The sequence below is a fragment of the Onychomys torridus genome, chromosome 14 (genome assembly GCF_903995425.1).
Source record: "Onychomys torridus chromosome 14, mOncTor1.1, whole genome shotgun sequence".
NCBI classification, from domain to species: domain Eukaryota; kingdom Metazoa; phylum Chordata; class Mammalia; order Rodentia; family Cricetidae; genus Onychomys; species Onychomys torridus.
Genome location: NC_050456.1, coordinates 10,213,079 through 10,227,123, shown reverse-complemented (window position 1 = coordinate 10,227,123; position 14,045 = coordinate 10,213,079). Strand labels below are relative to the sequence as shown.

Genomic DNA, 14,045 nt, shown 5'->3' with positions numbered 1-14,045 from the left:
ACAGTTGACAGAAATTTTGCAGTCAGGGGATTTTCAGTGATCATTTTGTCAAAGGCAGAACAAAGAGGTGACCTGCAGACAGAACATGGCACAGCTGGCGAAGGCACATTCAACCGTTGCCTTGTCCACCTGGCAGTTAACTGGTTTGTGTCAAGTTTTCTAAGCAGACCAACTTTGATAGCTTGATTTGCTAACTTGGCTCTGGTTAAACTAGTTCGTGTCCAGCTGCCCAGGTAAATGTTATCTTCTCCACAGGATGGCAACTGACACCATTAACTTTTTAACTTTTGTTCTCTATGGCAGAAATGATCTGTGTCCAGAGTCAAAGAGCAATAGAAATAGGGTCTATCTACAAAGAAGACTACAGGTCTCATGATGATAGGAGTGAGGGATTTATGCAGCTGCCATTCTAAGTAAAGCCACACTGAGGGTTGGAATGAAGGCAGAAACATTAAGATTAATCTGATAACTTTATTTAATATTTACCATTCAGCAGCAATCAACATGAACATCTGAACTAACAGAATCTCTTGAAATGTTCTGCTATATAGCTGCTTTAGAAATACACTCACATGATAAAGTCAACTATTCACTGCCAAAAAAAAAAGGCTTCAAGAGCAAATAACACTGATTTATTCTGTGCCCAAGCACTAGTCAAGAAATCTACTAAATTACACAGGAAAAGGAAATCAAAGAGGCTTTGTTATCTTATGCATGTCATCTTACTTAAGGGAAAGATTTTACTTGTTTAAAACAACAGAAACACGGAGTTTCCTACATACATGTATATGTGTATGTATATGCAGATTTTAGGATGTGATTACAAACACAAAGTGTTATTATCAAATGCAAACGCCAGTTCAAGAAATTTCTAACTGCAAAACCTGCAAGATACAAAGCTAAAATTCTTGTTCCTTTTCTCAATTATGAATACTTTCACTAAACATAAATATTTTTACATATATTAATTTTCTGACATTCAAAATTGTAAAGTCAATATGGCAGAATTATTGTTAAAAGCATATATGTACAAATATTTTCCATACATAAAGTATTTGGCATAATTATAACAATCATACTGCATCCACAACTGTTTGCTTTTATTTTTACTTTTTTTTTTTACACATAATGGTATCTCTTATTAAAATTAACCAGTTATGTACAAAAATACTTGAACATTTATTATAGAAAACCTCTATAACCAGCCTCAACAGCATATACCTGCTGAATGGTTTCATTAAGAGAATATAAAAAAGTGGTCACTGCCTTTCAGGTAAGCTAGCAACAAAAACAAACACAGCTAAACTAAGATGAGCTTCCCAACAAAAGAGGGAAATATCTAACAGCATGATTTAAAATACAGTTCATATCTATTATCAATCGAGTGTTATAAACAGTCAGTAAAAGAAAAAAACAAAGATAAAACATACATTATTACATACAAGGTGCTTGCTCACACTCCTACACCTGCCGCATCAGCGTGTCTACTCTATTTCCAGCTAAGATGCTACTTTGTCATATCCATGCTAGAATGGTCCACAATCCTCCACTTCCAACAAAAGGACTGTGGGATGAGCTGAGAAGCTAAACTATCCTGGTAAGAATGGAGAGTTGGACGAATCCTTTATTTTATGCAGGATTGAACGTTAATGCCCTCACCTTCTCCAAGTCCTTTTAGCATTCAATCATGTTAATATATTTTCACAAAGGTTTTTGTCTTCCTTTACACTATTGATTTAATACTGTCTTGTATTGATTCCCAAATCCTTGTTAATGGGACACAGTAATTTGCGTCTATTTAATCCTTGAACATCTGCTCTTCATCACTGACACGTTTTATATAGGAAATCATCAAGTAAGGAAGCACAAAATTCAAGTAAACACTTCTCCTTGGGTCTTTTGCTTAATCTAGCTGATTGGAACTCTGAAAGCAATTTGCACCTTGAAAAGTAATACAGTAGATAGCATGGTGTCAGGGCACTTAAAGATTTAGCAACCGATTCACAAAACAGAGTTAAAGAATGTAGACAGCTGTCAGAAGTCAAAACAACTTCCCGTCCCAATTCTTGCAACCCTGAAGTATCTCATCCAACCGGCCTGCTTTTACCCTTTAATTCTGAGGATGTGCCCTCAACATCCTGTTCAAGGGGAGAGCCAAACCCATCACCTTAATTACTAGAGTCTCTTAAGGAAGGGCTGTTGTGTTAGGATGTGCAGACACGATCAGCTTTCTCAGAGCATCAAGTATTCAGAAAAAACGTATACAACATCATCACGCATGGTATTGCTTGACAATGTTGTATTGGTTTTAAGATTAAACTACATTTAAAAAAAGTGAACATAAGAAGGTACAAAAGGAGTCTTTTTCACGACTTACCACTTTCAAATGAGAAACATTTTAATGAGACTCAGCCATACTTCATGTAACATCTGGCGTTTTAGATCAGTAACTTTTAATATTGTGCAACATTATATTAATAAGCAAATTTAATTCCATTCATTTAAAGAAAGGTCTGAGTAAGATATTAAAGTGCCTACACTAAATGTCTTCTCATCGGACTTTGTAAACGGCAAAGAATTCATCGCGGGTACATAGAAAAGTGATTTAGAGCTGAGACACCTTGCGGGGCAGGGGCCTGGGCCTTGGGCCGGGCTCAGTCCTTCGGGTCCCATTCTCCAGGTGGCTGGATCGAGCAGCCAAGGGCTTGGGGGGCAGGGCGGGTGGCTCGGAGGTGACAGGGATGGAGAGGCTGTGAGGTAGCGGGACAGGGCGCCGCAGAGTCCGCTCGTAGACGCTGTAGGGGGGCGGGGTTTTGCTCTCCTTGCGTACTGGCTCCTCCGACCCGCTGAAGCTGGGCATGGGCATGGGCACGGGCATGGGCATGGGTACAGGCCCTGGCACCGACTGTTCATTTGCCTGGTTTTCAAAGCCTGAGGTTTCCGACGTGCTACACCGGCTAAGTGACGAGATCCCACTGCTGTAGCTGCCCGACAAGACCGGGGAGTTTGAGCTCAGTCCTGGGGAGCTGTACTCCACTGGAGATGGGGTGAAGGACTGTACCGAGCCCTGCTCCCACCAGAGGCGGGGGAATGTGAGAAGAGACAGCTGTTAGAGATGCTTCCCCAAACCCGTCTGATGAAGCCCTAGCCTCCAGTGCCCACTGGCTGGCTATACTTGGAGACTAAAGGAAGCGACCATGACCCTAATCCAACTTGACTGACCAGTTTCTTTATATAGACCTTGGATTTTCAGGGAAATCTGTAATCCAGGCACACAGAGCAAAGACCACGTGAACCCACAGAGAGCAAGTGCCCATCAGCAAGCCCTGAAGAGGAGACGTAGACAAACGAAACCAACACCTCTCGCCTCCAGAACCCAGGGAAAACATATCATCTACACCACGCAGCCTGTGGTAGTTTATGATAGTCTAAACTAGGAAATGCCAGATTTAAATTTAAGTCTCACCCAGTTCATCTCACTGCCTGCTAGATAGATAAGAAGAGGCTGAGAATAATTGGCAAGAGGATTTGAAGGTGTACATCAGTCTTGTCTGAACCAGGGGGAAAAGAGCTTTGAGGGCGTGGCTTGCCCATGTGTCATGACAGCCAGTCAGGGTACTTGAGGCCAGGGGACTGGGGCATTTTGAGTCTTCTGTGAGGTCCCAGACACGGGAGCAAAAGCCGCAAACCGGTAGCATTTGGACTTTTGCCTGAGATATTAGTTGTTTCATCTGCCATGTTCTTAAAAAGCCCAATTTAGTTGCTAATTTTTAAAAATAGGACATTTTCCACATAAAGCTGAGATTTATGGCATTTCATAAGGAACTAGACATCTGCCGCAACATCCCACTTTTTCTTGTGGAGATAGGATGAAGCTGAGGAGGGTTGTTTCCTTCAGGTGGGGGTACGGGTACTGAACATACTGTAGCCTATTCCTTCACATGGCGACCCAGCCAGCCTCCTTCATCTAGTGTTAGCTCTCTGGCCATATTAGCATCTGAGCCTCCTCACCTCCCTCTCCCCATGTCCTAAGGACTTGTAAAGAATCCTAGTGAGTAGGTCCTACTGGGAAATGCTGGCTGTGACATACTCTTTGGATATTTAAGCCCTATTAACATGTTAAAAAACAAAACCTCAATACATTGTTTAGCCAGTGTTTTCTAAACATATGTGATAACAGATCTTTCTTTTTCTTACTTACCACCTAAAGTCTTTAATGATCTATAGAACACATTTTGCTATCCTAGGCTAACTTAACCTTGGTGTGTGTGTGTGTGTAAAAGACTATCTATGGATATGTGTGTGTGTGTGTGTGTGTGAGAGAGAGAGAGAATCTATGGGTGTGTGTGTGTGTGTGTGTGTGTGTGTGTGTGTGTGTGTGTGTGTGTGTATGCAGGTGGATATGGAAGTCAGAGGTCGCTGGGTGTTGTTCCTCAGGAGTCATCCACCTTGTTTTCCTAAGACAGTGTTTCTCCCTGGCCTGAAACTTGTCAAGCAGGCGAGGCTGGTGGCCAGGGAGCACTAAGGATCCTGACTCCATCTCCCGGCACTGGGACAGGCAGTGCACACCACCACAGCTGCTTTCTACATCAGTGCTACTCAGGTCCTCGTGCTTTCAAGGCAAGCGCTTTACTGACCGAGTTACTTCTCCAGCCCCAGCCTCTCTTTTAAAAAGAAATATGCAGTAGGCACAACTCCTTCCATTGAATAGGAGCATTAATATATATAATTAAGCCTGGTGAATTATGAGATCCAAATTCACCGGTATTTTTTCCAAAAAGAGATCTCAAATTCAAAATAAGACAGGTAAGTTCAGTCATCTGTAAAGGGTCAATCCTAATGCTTTGGGGGTGGGGAACCACCCTAAATTCTATCAGATAAGATGTTTAAGTTCATTTTAGTCATAAAAAAGCTTGAAACTTGGGAGTAGTGTGCCCTCTAAAGTAACCTGGGAGTTACAGCACAATGATCTCCCTCTCCCTCTCCCTCTTATGTTCTTCAAGCTCCATTTAAAAAGACATGTTTGCGAGGACTGCCTCTGGCCAGTAGGACTACATCCAGATGCGTCCTAGGACAGGACAGACCAGCTTGCTAACTGGAGCTATTTAACAGGTGTGTGAGCATTTTGTAGCAAGGCTTCCTGTTTCCTTAAGAATTTAATCTCTCCATTCCTTATTGTCTTATTTGTACTCTATAAAGTGACTTGAAGAACACAGACGGTAATTCCATCACAATGTGTGGGAGTGCTTTGAGGATTTATAGACACAAAGACATGGAAGAGCCACGCCGCTTTCCCTCCCTCACATCAGGGTGATGACAAGTGGTGGCTTCCAAAGCAAACGCTGTCACGGGGACTTCATGATAACAGCCACACTGCAGAGCAACAGCAAAACCAGAAAATAATTTGTACTTCCCAGAAAACTTTCACATCACGAATTTTGGCAACAAAAATCAAGCCATATTTCCTAGAATTTTTCTCCCTTTTTTGGTGGTATTTCTCTGTTTCCAGCAGTGACTGTCTTGAGCAGCATGGATGCCCGGGGTCATAACCTGTCCTAAAGTGTGGAGACTAATTTGTCTTTTCATCTCAGCAGCACTGTCTTATCAGCACAAGGGACACAGGTGTGGAAAAACCACCCATTCAACACTCACTCCACACTCTTGTTTGCTTCTGGGGTTGTGTTCTGAACACTACTCTTCTCTGTGTGCTGAGAGCCTTGTGGCCAGTCCACCTGAATCTGCATAGAGGCTAAATATTATTTGTCTTCAAGAGGGATGTGTATGCTTGGAGGTGTTAAACACCCTGTATTTATATACCATCTGACCCTTAAAGCTTCTGGTTTGTTCTCCACAACTTTTTTTTTTCTTTCCATTTTTTACCATCATGTATTTCATGTTCAAGTATGAGTTTGTAATGTGAGTCATTTTTAGTGCAAAGTGTTAAGAGGACAAGTTGAATTTGGCTTTGCCAAAATGGATGAGGCTCATGATAAAACCCAGAAAGTTACAGAAGAGAACTTAGTAGACCTCGATTACTGGTGTTGTTCAACCTAATTGTATACACATATGTGTTTGATGTGTTTCTAATCAAAAGTCTAAGTCAAAATATCCTAGGGGTTTCTTTTCTTTTCAACAGATTTGCAGACTATGGTTTGTTAAGTTCTAATTGCCACTATTTGGAGAACTAAACTGCTACTATTACTACTAATAATAAAAAATAAAACAAATCATTGAAAACAACAGCAACAACCACCAAAGAGGACTGCATTCTTGGGCGAAGCTCTCTAAGGGGAAGAACAGGCTGCCCTCTTGTCCATTTTCCTTCCTTTCTGAGATAGATCCTTGTCTTGAATGTAGGGATGAAAGCACCTTTTGATGTACTTGGGGTAAGATTTCAAGGAAAAAGGAACCAGGGCTAATCTTTGGACCCAGTCTAAGGACAGGCTTGTACCTTCAAAGGAGACCGTCCAGCAGGTGATGGGGATACTGATGTTGTGTGTCTTGCTGGTGAAGCTGTAGATGGAGAGAGAATATTTTAATTAAGAAAAACCAGAGAGCTTCACATGCCCTCTGTAAGTACAAACCCAGGCAGATGAGTTAGTGTATCAGGATCTCCTCAGCAAGGGAAGAGGAAAACTTGAGAGGAGAAACCACGTGATGCCTGTCTAGAATAGATTCCTCACAGAGGATGGTGCCACTAAGACACAGGCCAGTTAGTAAAAAGCTACGCATGCACACACGATGCGCTGACTAGAATGGTATGGCCCCACACTGCTTCATTGGCCTTTCCTTTTCCTTGTTTGCTGACAAGGTTTTATGTAATCCAAGCTAGTTTTGAACTCCATATGTATCTGTGGATAACACTGAACTCCTTATTCTCTTGACTCTACCTCCTGAGTGCTTAGGTTATGGGTTTGTGCTACCACACTTGGCTCTAATATCCTTCTTATGTCCCCCAAGTCCAGATGCTTTTCATCATTCAATCTCTTTATCTCATAAAATGCTTCTGGTATGAGGTGCCAGGAGTCCTTGGGAGATGGGTGCTGTCTTTGACCTGAGCAGCAATGGGAATATTAAGGCTACCCAGGCAGCCTAGAACAGGCCCATAGAGATACTCAGAAAGCCTTCTTTCACCCCACCTCCCAACATTCCCAATGCAGACGGAAAGCGTGTCCATGTCAACACAAAAAGTGAGCAGCTTTCCATTGTTCCTCTAACATCTGTCTGGAGGCCTTTCCTCGGTCCCCTGACTTTCAGGTCTCACCATCACGGCAAAGAAGAGGGACCCCTGCTTCTCCTGGGTTCCCACGTCTGATATCTGGGTCCCAGCATGGGAGGCCGTGCTGCTCTATGTGTTCTTTTGGACCAGCTCTTGCTCTCTAGAGTGTAGCTGCACAGCACAAAAACAGCTTGCCGACAGTCAATAGGGTGAGGGTACACAGCGACTTTGGCAAGTGTGAGCTGTGGTCCTCTGTGATTACCTGCCACTCTTCCAGCCATCACACTGAGCTTGGGAACTCATAACAACCTACAGAAAAGCTGCAAGAAAGAACGACAGACAGTTGCCCAGCCCCACAACACGGACCACAGACGATGACATCGGGACAGACCATGAAAGCAATCAGTACAGAAGGGAGAGCAGCCCTGCCAATCAATCTACTTGGAAGGAGAAGGGTCATCGGGTTGTACTGGGTCCATTATCACACTGCAGGGTTGGGTAGCCTCAGCCCTGCATGCCAGCTCCTAACATCAGTGCTGGTTCTCCAGTCCCACGTGTTGTGAGTGCCGAGTAGGAAGAAAATCATGTATGTACAGAGAAACCAGCCCTGGTGTGGGCTCCACATCTGCCGCTACTGTAGCAGAGGTCAGGGCCTCCTGTTGTTTTTGACTCAGTCTGAGACAATAGCACAGTCCTGGCACTTGTTGCTCATTCTCAGAGCTACATGCCTAAAAAAGATCCGTCAGCACCACAGTTGTCGAATTGGAACTGTCCCAGGAGCCCAGATAGCATTGATAATATTCATTCCTTAGTAAGAACTATCAATCTTATTGTTCCTTAAAAATGCCTTTCGAGTTCCCATATTCAGGGGGGTACAGCCAGGCCTTTAAACTAGAGACTGCCTGAATGTACGAGTGTCACCAATGAAATACAAATGATTTGGCTAATGAGTCCTCATTCCCACAGTCAGACTGATACACTAATACAGATGATTAATAAAATCTAAGTTATTCCTCGTTCTGTGGAAGCCTCTCATGTGCCTTCCAGAAACTGTCTAAAGGATGAGCAGCTACAATATAGCAAGTGAAACATGAATGCCCAGTCTAGAAAAATCCGTCAAGGAAACAGCATCATACTCCCTTCGGTTTTTAGGCCAGCTATGCCTGTAAAGCTCCAGCAGACCCAGGCAAGTGCCGACAAGATCTGGTTACTGGAAAAAGCTGTCAGTTAGGAGTGGGAGGTCTCTCTTCAAACTGCCTCCCATGGAGGTCACCAAGCCAGTGGTGTGTTCAGACGGAAAGCTGGCCTTTTCCCACTAGAAACTCCGAAGAGTTAGCTCTGCCTCTGTTTCTCCTGAGACCCAGGGCCAGGCTGGAAGTTCTCCAACCATTTTCAGCACTCAGATGCTAGTGAGTAGGAGACTCCCAGGAATGGCTTGGTAAAATGCTGGCTCAGCCTCATGTCAGGAACATAATCTTCGGGCTCAGAAGACCTCAGGTTGGCTTGAGGATGGACTTCATGAACCACAGCTCCAAGAGATGCAGGTTCACGCATCAGCCCTTTGAGTCATACCACCGCTGGATACAAAGCTCTCCGAGCAGCAGACAACTTAGAATGTCAGAAGCCACCCAAAGCCACTGTGAGGTGGTTCTTATTTGGGTCAGCTGACACACTGATGTCATTGTTGAAGATTCAAGAAAGCAGTTGCATTAGCAGAGACTGGTGCAAGCAAGGTTCAAAGGGAGTGTGAGTGGCCCACAAGCAAGGAGGGTTGTGTGTGGTAATGGCGAAGAGGGCATGCTCAAAGCCTACCTGAGGGGCTTATTAGGAACGGACCTTGTCAGACTGTGTGGCGGAAGTGCAGGGAATGGAGGCGAGCACTAGAAGTGAGAATTGTTGCTAGCAGGAGTTTTACCTCAGAAACCACATGCCTTCCTTTCTCTGAGGCATTCAGGACAAGCTGAAATACTCATCATACTTATTTTATGAAAGTGATTGTTCAAACGCTTCAGATACCCACCAGTCTGTGTGGGCCTTGGAGGGACAGGGGGAGAAATAAGTCTCCCACCGTCCGACAGGGTCTTGGCTTCCTTCCCACTGTCCAGGCTCCAGCTGCTAGGGGTGGGATTCACAGCTGGAAGGGAATAACAAAGCTAAAAACACAAGATCCAGCTTTGCCTTTCAAATGTTTGAGATTTTAGGAGAAAGTCAGAATTATCCAGAATGAATATATATATATATATATCAACTGGATTTCAAAAAACCCACAAAACCTTAAGCCCCAAACAAGTAGGAGACTTCCTGATTACTAAACCTCTCTAACTGGTTACCTAACAGAGTTGACATTTAACTGGGTGACAGTGTGTCTCTTTATTTCCCTCAAGCTGTCAAACAGGGCTACAATTCTCTCTGCCAGAGAGTATCAACCTGCTGAGAATTACAGATGACTTTAGATGCTGAAAAACAGATGGAAAATGGAGTCATCAGTCTATTTGTAGAGGTTTCTGGACAAGCGGCATCTAGAGGAGGCAGGGAGGCAAATGGCACTCTCATATTTCAGCTGTGTGGCACAAATGCCAAAGACTGGTCTGAGGGTGCCACACCATCTCTCTGCCCAGTGCCACTCAGAAAGGACTCTTCCCAAATCAAGAGATTACACTAAATAATTCCTGAGAAAAGAACTCGGGCTGCTGATACCATCGTTCTGATTCTGCAATCCATCTGCTCCATGCATCAAGATGTAGGGATACGGAGATCCCTGCTAGGAAGCAGGCAGGACACACAGGGTTATGAACAGACAGACACTCTGCAGTGAAGTTTCTAATAGTCAACTAGCGTTCCGGCTTGCTTCCTGGGCAGACACTGCCATCTGCTGAAGCCAGTGAGGATTGCCACAGTTTATGCCTCCAAATTACTGCTTTGATTTAATGGGGGTAGAGTTATTTTAAATGTAATTTTTTCTCTATTCTTTTTATATTTGCTCTGTGGTTTTCTTTAGTAAAGTGGGCAAAAATAACAGCACATTCCTAGTTTCTCCTGGTAAAGATCAATGCTCGATTTAAAACATTAAAGTTAATTCCATACTTTAAAATAATTTTGGCTAGGTCCTCACTAATTTTCATCTCCCTTTGGGAAGTTTTAATGTTAATGTATCAGTGTAGCAAAATGGTAATAGAGCCTAGTTCTTAATGGGGGGCAATTAAAGTGCACTTTCCTGGGACATTTCATTAGCGAGTTTGACTCATTGGCCCGGGAGACTGCTATTTTTGAGCCTGACCCTGAGATAGGCAAATGGGTGATTTACTACAAATCCCCACATCCACTGTTTCAGGGGTGACATTCAATCTGCCCTTCTTCTTCTTCTGCATGTTGCTAATTGGCTACTTACCACTATGTATGCATTTGGTTATTTGTGTCTGTGTGACCTTGAGGCAGGGTACACTCCATTATGCACTGGATTGCAAGGCTTACACAGTATTTAATTGTACAAGAACCTATCTGAGTCACTACAAACAACAGATGAGCTGCCTGAATGAGCTCTGTAAAGGAGACAATGGATGGGGACTGTGGAACCAATCTGAGGAGAAGCTACTTTGATTATGTGAACTGGTGGCCTAATTGGCAACTCTGCTTCAAGAAGAGTAGGGCTTTGTCTGGGCTCACTGAACAACAGAAAGTCACTACACAAAGGGGTTCCCAAATTGCTCAGATTCTGCCCTTAACAGTTGATGGGGAGTGGATCACGAATAAATCTTTCCCTAATTCCCTAAAGAGCACATTCATCCTGATCACTAGTGATAGGGGCCCTCCCTGCCACACGGCACATGAAAGACTAGAGAAAATGAGGACACAACAAACCCTGACACATTCTAGGACCCCGGGGGGTTGGATGGTACCCACCTTTCTCAGGTGCAGAAAGATTGGGGTCACTGCGTGGCAAGGCCCCATCTCCAATATGATTAAACAGCGTTCTCTGAAAAGGGAGAAGATTCATGTTTATGATGTCATATGCTGAGACATGATGCCTTTTAGAAAATGATATGGTTATCTCCTTATGAAACTTTTTGCTCAAAGTATTTTCTATATGGTGTAATGAGCCTAGAACCAAAGAATTAAACTATATATTTTTTTTAGGAGAAATGGGGAACAGAGACTTCAGTTTTCTGAAAGAAACATAATGTTGTGTTTCATATTAAATATAAATGCTAAATACTTATAATTAATTATATAATGCTTCATAATAAATGTAGGGAAAATGAACAGTAAATACCAGCTAGGTATGCTGTTCTTTAAGTATATACCGCTTAGACTGGCAATTTGACACGTGAATAGGAATTAGAAGGGAAACATCAGTTCAAACACCTACTCCATCATGGTTTAAATTCTACAGTAGGTAAAAACATGAACTGATGAATGTCCTGTAATTTCTAACCTACAGAAATACCATTTTTACATGGCTCTACCTAATTCATGAAAAGAAAACGTGGACACCTACAGCATTGTACATCATTGCAGTTTTGTTTCAAATTTTACCCAAGGCAGATGACTTGGGGCTAATCAAGGACGCCCTTCTGAGTTTCCCATGCTGGCACATGTTCTCTTAGAGCAGATGAAACAAACTGTGAAATCCCCTTGTAATGCCAGTGACAATGGGAAATAAAACTGGTTAGCTGGTTCAGCCAAACGCACTCAGAAATCATTTCTGCAAGACATCAGTGCTGCGCAGAGGAGGGATCCTGGGCCTTTCAGGAAGTTCACACAATCAGCAAAGATAAACCAATCAAGCCAAATCCCACTCGCTCTCATCCATTTCCAGATGCAGCTACAGACTTCTGCCAGGATGGTGTAGAAAAACAGAGAAATTAGCTGGAGCAGAAATAAATAGTTTTCTCTGCTCTTAAAATTAGTCCCAAGTAAACGGTAAAACTCAGGCATACAACATAAATCTTCAATTTTGTACCCACCCTTCAATGCACATAGTTGCCTCTAGGCTGAGTCTGTGGCCCTGTGCTCACTCAGGTTGAGAGGAATCATTTTAAAGGGAAGTTTGAGTGACAGGCGGAACCACATTCCCTAGCTCCTATGAGGGGTTCAGGGACATCTCCAGGACACAGCTGCTTCCCTGGTAATGCATGGAAGAATGGCAAAGACAAACAGATTGCTCCTGCACTCTTGGGGAACAGAATCAGCTGGAGCTATCCTCCACAGCTACAGGGCAAACAGGAAGTTGTGGGCAGAAGCAGTAGTCTTCTGCTAACTTAAGGTTCCTCCCTCCCCAGACTTCTGCTCCATACACATGCAAACACACACACAGATGGTTCATTCATTAGCTTCCCCTTGGGATGTTGCTGTAGCAGCAATGAGATGAAGGAGGACATTCCCTCTCAGCTTCACTGTTCGACCTGTAACCCAGATATAAGTCTAGAACAGTGGTTCTCAATCTGTGGGTCCAGACCATACTGGGAGTCGAATCAGATATCCTGCATATTAAATATTTATGTTACCATCCATAGCAGGAGCAAAATACAGCTATGAAGTAGCAAGGAAATAATTTTATGGTTGGGGGGGTCACCATAACATGAGGAACTGTATTAACAGTTTGCAGCATCAGGAACGCGGAGAACCACTGGTCTAGAGTGATGAATCAGATGGCATCCCAACAGTGGCAGAGACCGGAGATGGACTGACTCTTCACCCAGCTGGCCTTGACCCTGGTTGCTTTTGGTGGCTACTGTGTGCTTCTGCAGAGACTCACAAACAATCCCACACGCTCCTGTTTTCTAGCTTCTGATTCCCCCACAGGAGTACCTGGGAAGGCTCCACAGGTGTTGGGTAAATGGCACTGCATGGTCTATCTCTTGGGGACAGGCAAGAGTTTTCTCTGGAATGTTTGTGTTTGTCGGACAACAGAGGAGAAGCTGGGAAGAGAAGCAGAGAAATCATCAGTGTGGTAGCCAAGTGCGGTCTGTTATCAGAAAACCCAGTCTTGTGGCAGTTGCCAACACTATGGACCACCAAAGCCACAGTTCCTAGGCCTGGAAGATTCTTTGGGTGCCAGTTACCACATTCCCCGCTCTGCACTAACCTCGGGCACTCGATGGAGCAGAACTCGTCACGTTAGGTGAAGCAGAATGAGTGGAACTCAGGCTTGAGGTAGATGGGCTGGGCTAGAAACACAGGGAGCTACTGTCATGCATGGTTAGAAGCTTTGGTTCACAGTGACATTTGAAACAAAACACCAACATTGATCTTTTCAATTAGCAAAAAACAAAACCCAAACCCCCAAAGGCCATTTAGAAGCACAGTGAAGTCTTATTAGTTCAGATGGACAAGGACGCTCGCCTGGATTAACCAGGCACCTGAGATTTCCACTGCCGCTGGAGGAAGGAACACACGGGTATTAGCTTCAGCTCTAGTCCCCAACTCTGCATCTGTCAGCAGACCTCTCTGCCGGGAGTATAAAGACCAGCAGTTCTCATCTTGGGCATAGAAATAGGGAGTGTTTCTAATTTTACATTTATTGACTGATGGATTGTACATGTTTGCTTGCCTCCTATGTGAGTGTGCACAGGCCATGATGTGTGTGGTACCCATTTGCACCTCTCCCATCAGAGTGTACATGTGCCATGACATGTATGTGGTATACATGTGTTCCTCTGCTATGTGAGTGTGTATGAGCCATGGTGTGTGTGGTGCATGTGTGATCCTCTTCTGTGTGAGTGTGCATGTGCTGTGGTGTGTGTGTGTGTGTGTGTGTGTGTGTGTGTCACGTGTGTTCCTCTCCTGTGTGAGTGTGTATGTGCCATGGCATGTGTATACATGTGTT

The 14,045-nt window shown here is 43.8% G+C and overlaps 1 protein-coding gene across 4 annotated transcripts in view; it reads right to left on the bottom strand.

Annotated features, from left to right (window-relative positions):
• Window positions 1-451: 451 nt before the first annotated feature.
• Dock4 (dedicator of cytokinesis 4) overlaps window positions 452-14,045 on the bottom strand; it is a 406,069-nt gene continuing 392,475 nt past the window's right edge. For 3 of the 4 annotated variants that reach the window (XM_036206392.1, XM_036206394.1, XM_036206393.1), the window contains 6 exons: window positions 13,305-13,386; window positions 13,028-13,137; window positions 11,120-11,192; window positions 9,240-9,353; window positions 6,452-6,513; window positions 452-3,067 (listed from right to left, as the gene is read on the bottom strand). In XM_036206392.1, coding sequence (XP_036062285.1) covers window positions 2,606-3,067; window positions 6,452-6,513; window positions 9,240-9,353; window positions 11,120-11,192; window positions 13,028-13,137; window positions 13,305-13,386 — 903 coding nt within the window. In that variant the 3' untranslated portion in view covers window positions 452-2,605. The remainder of the gene's footprint in view (window positions 3,068-6,451; window positions 6,514-9,239; window positions 9,354-11,119; window positions 11,193-13,027; window positions 13,138-13,304; window positions 13,387-14,045) is intronic. The other variant, XM_036206395.1, reaches the window with a different exon arrangement.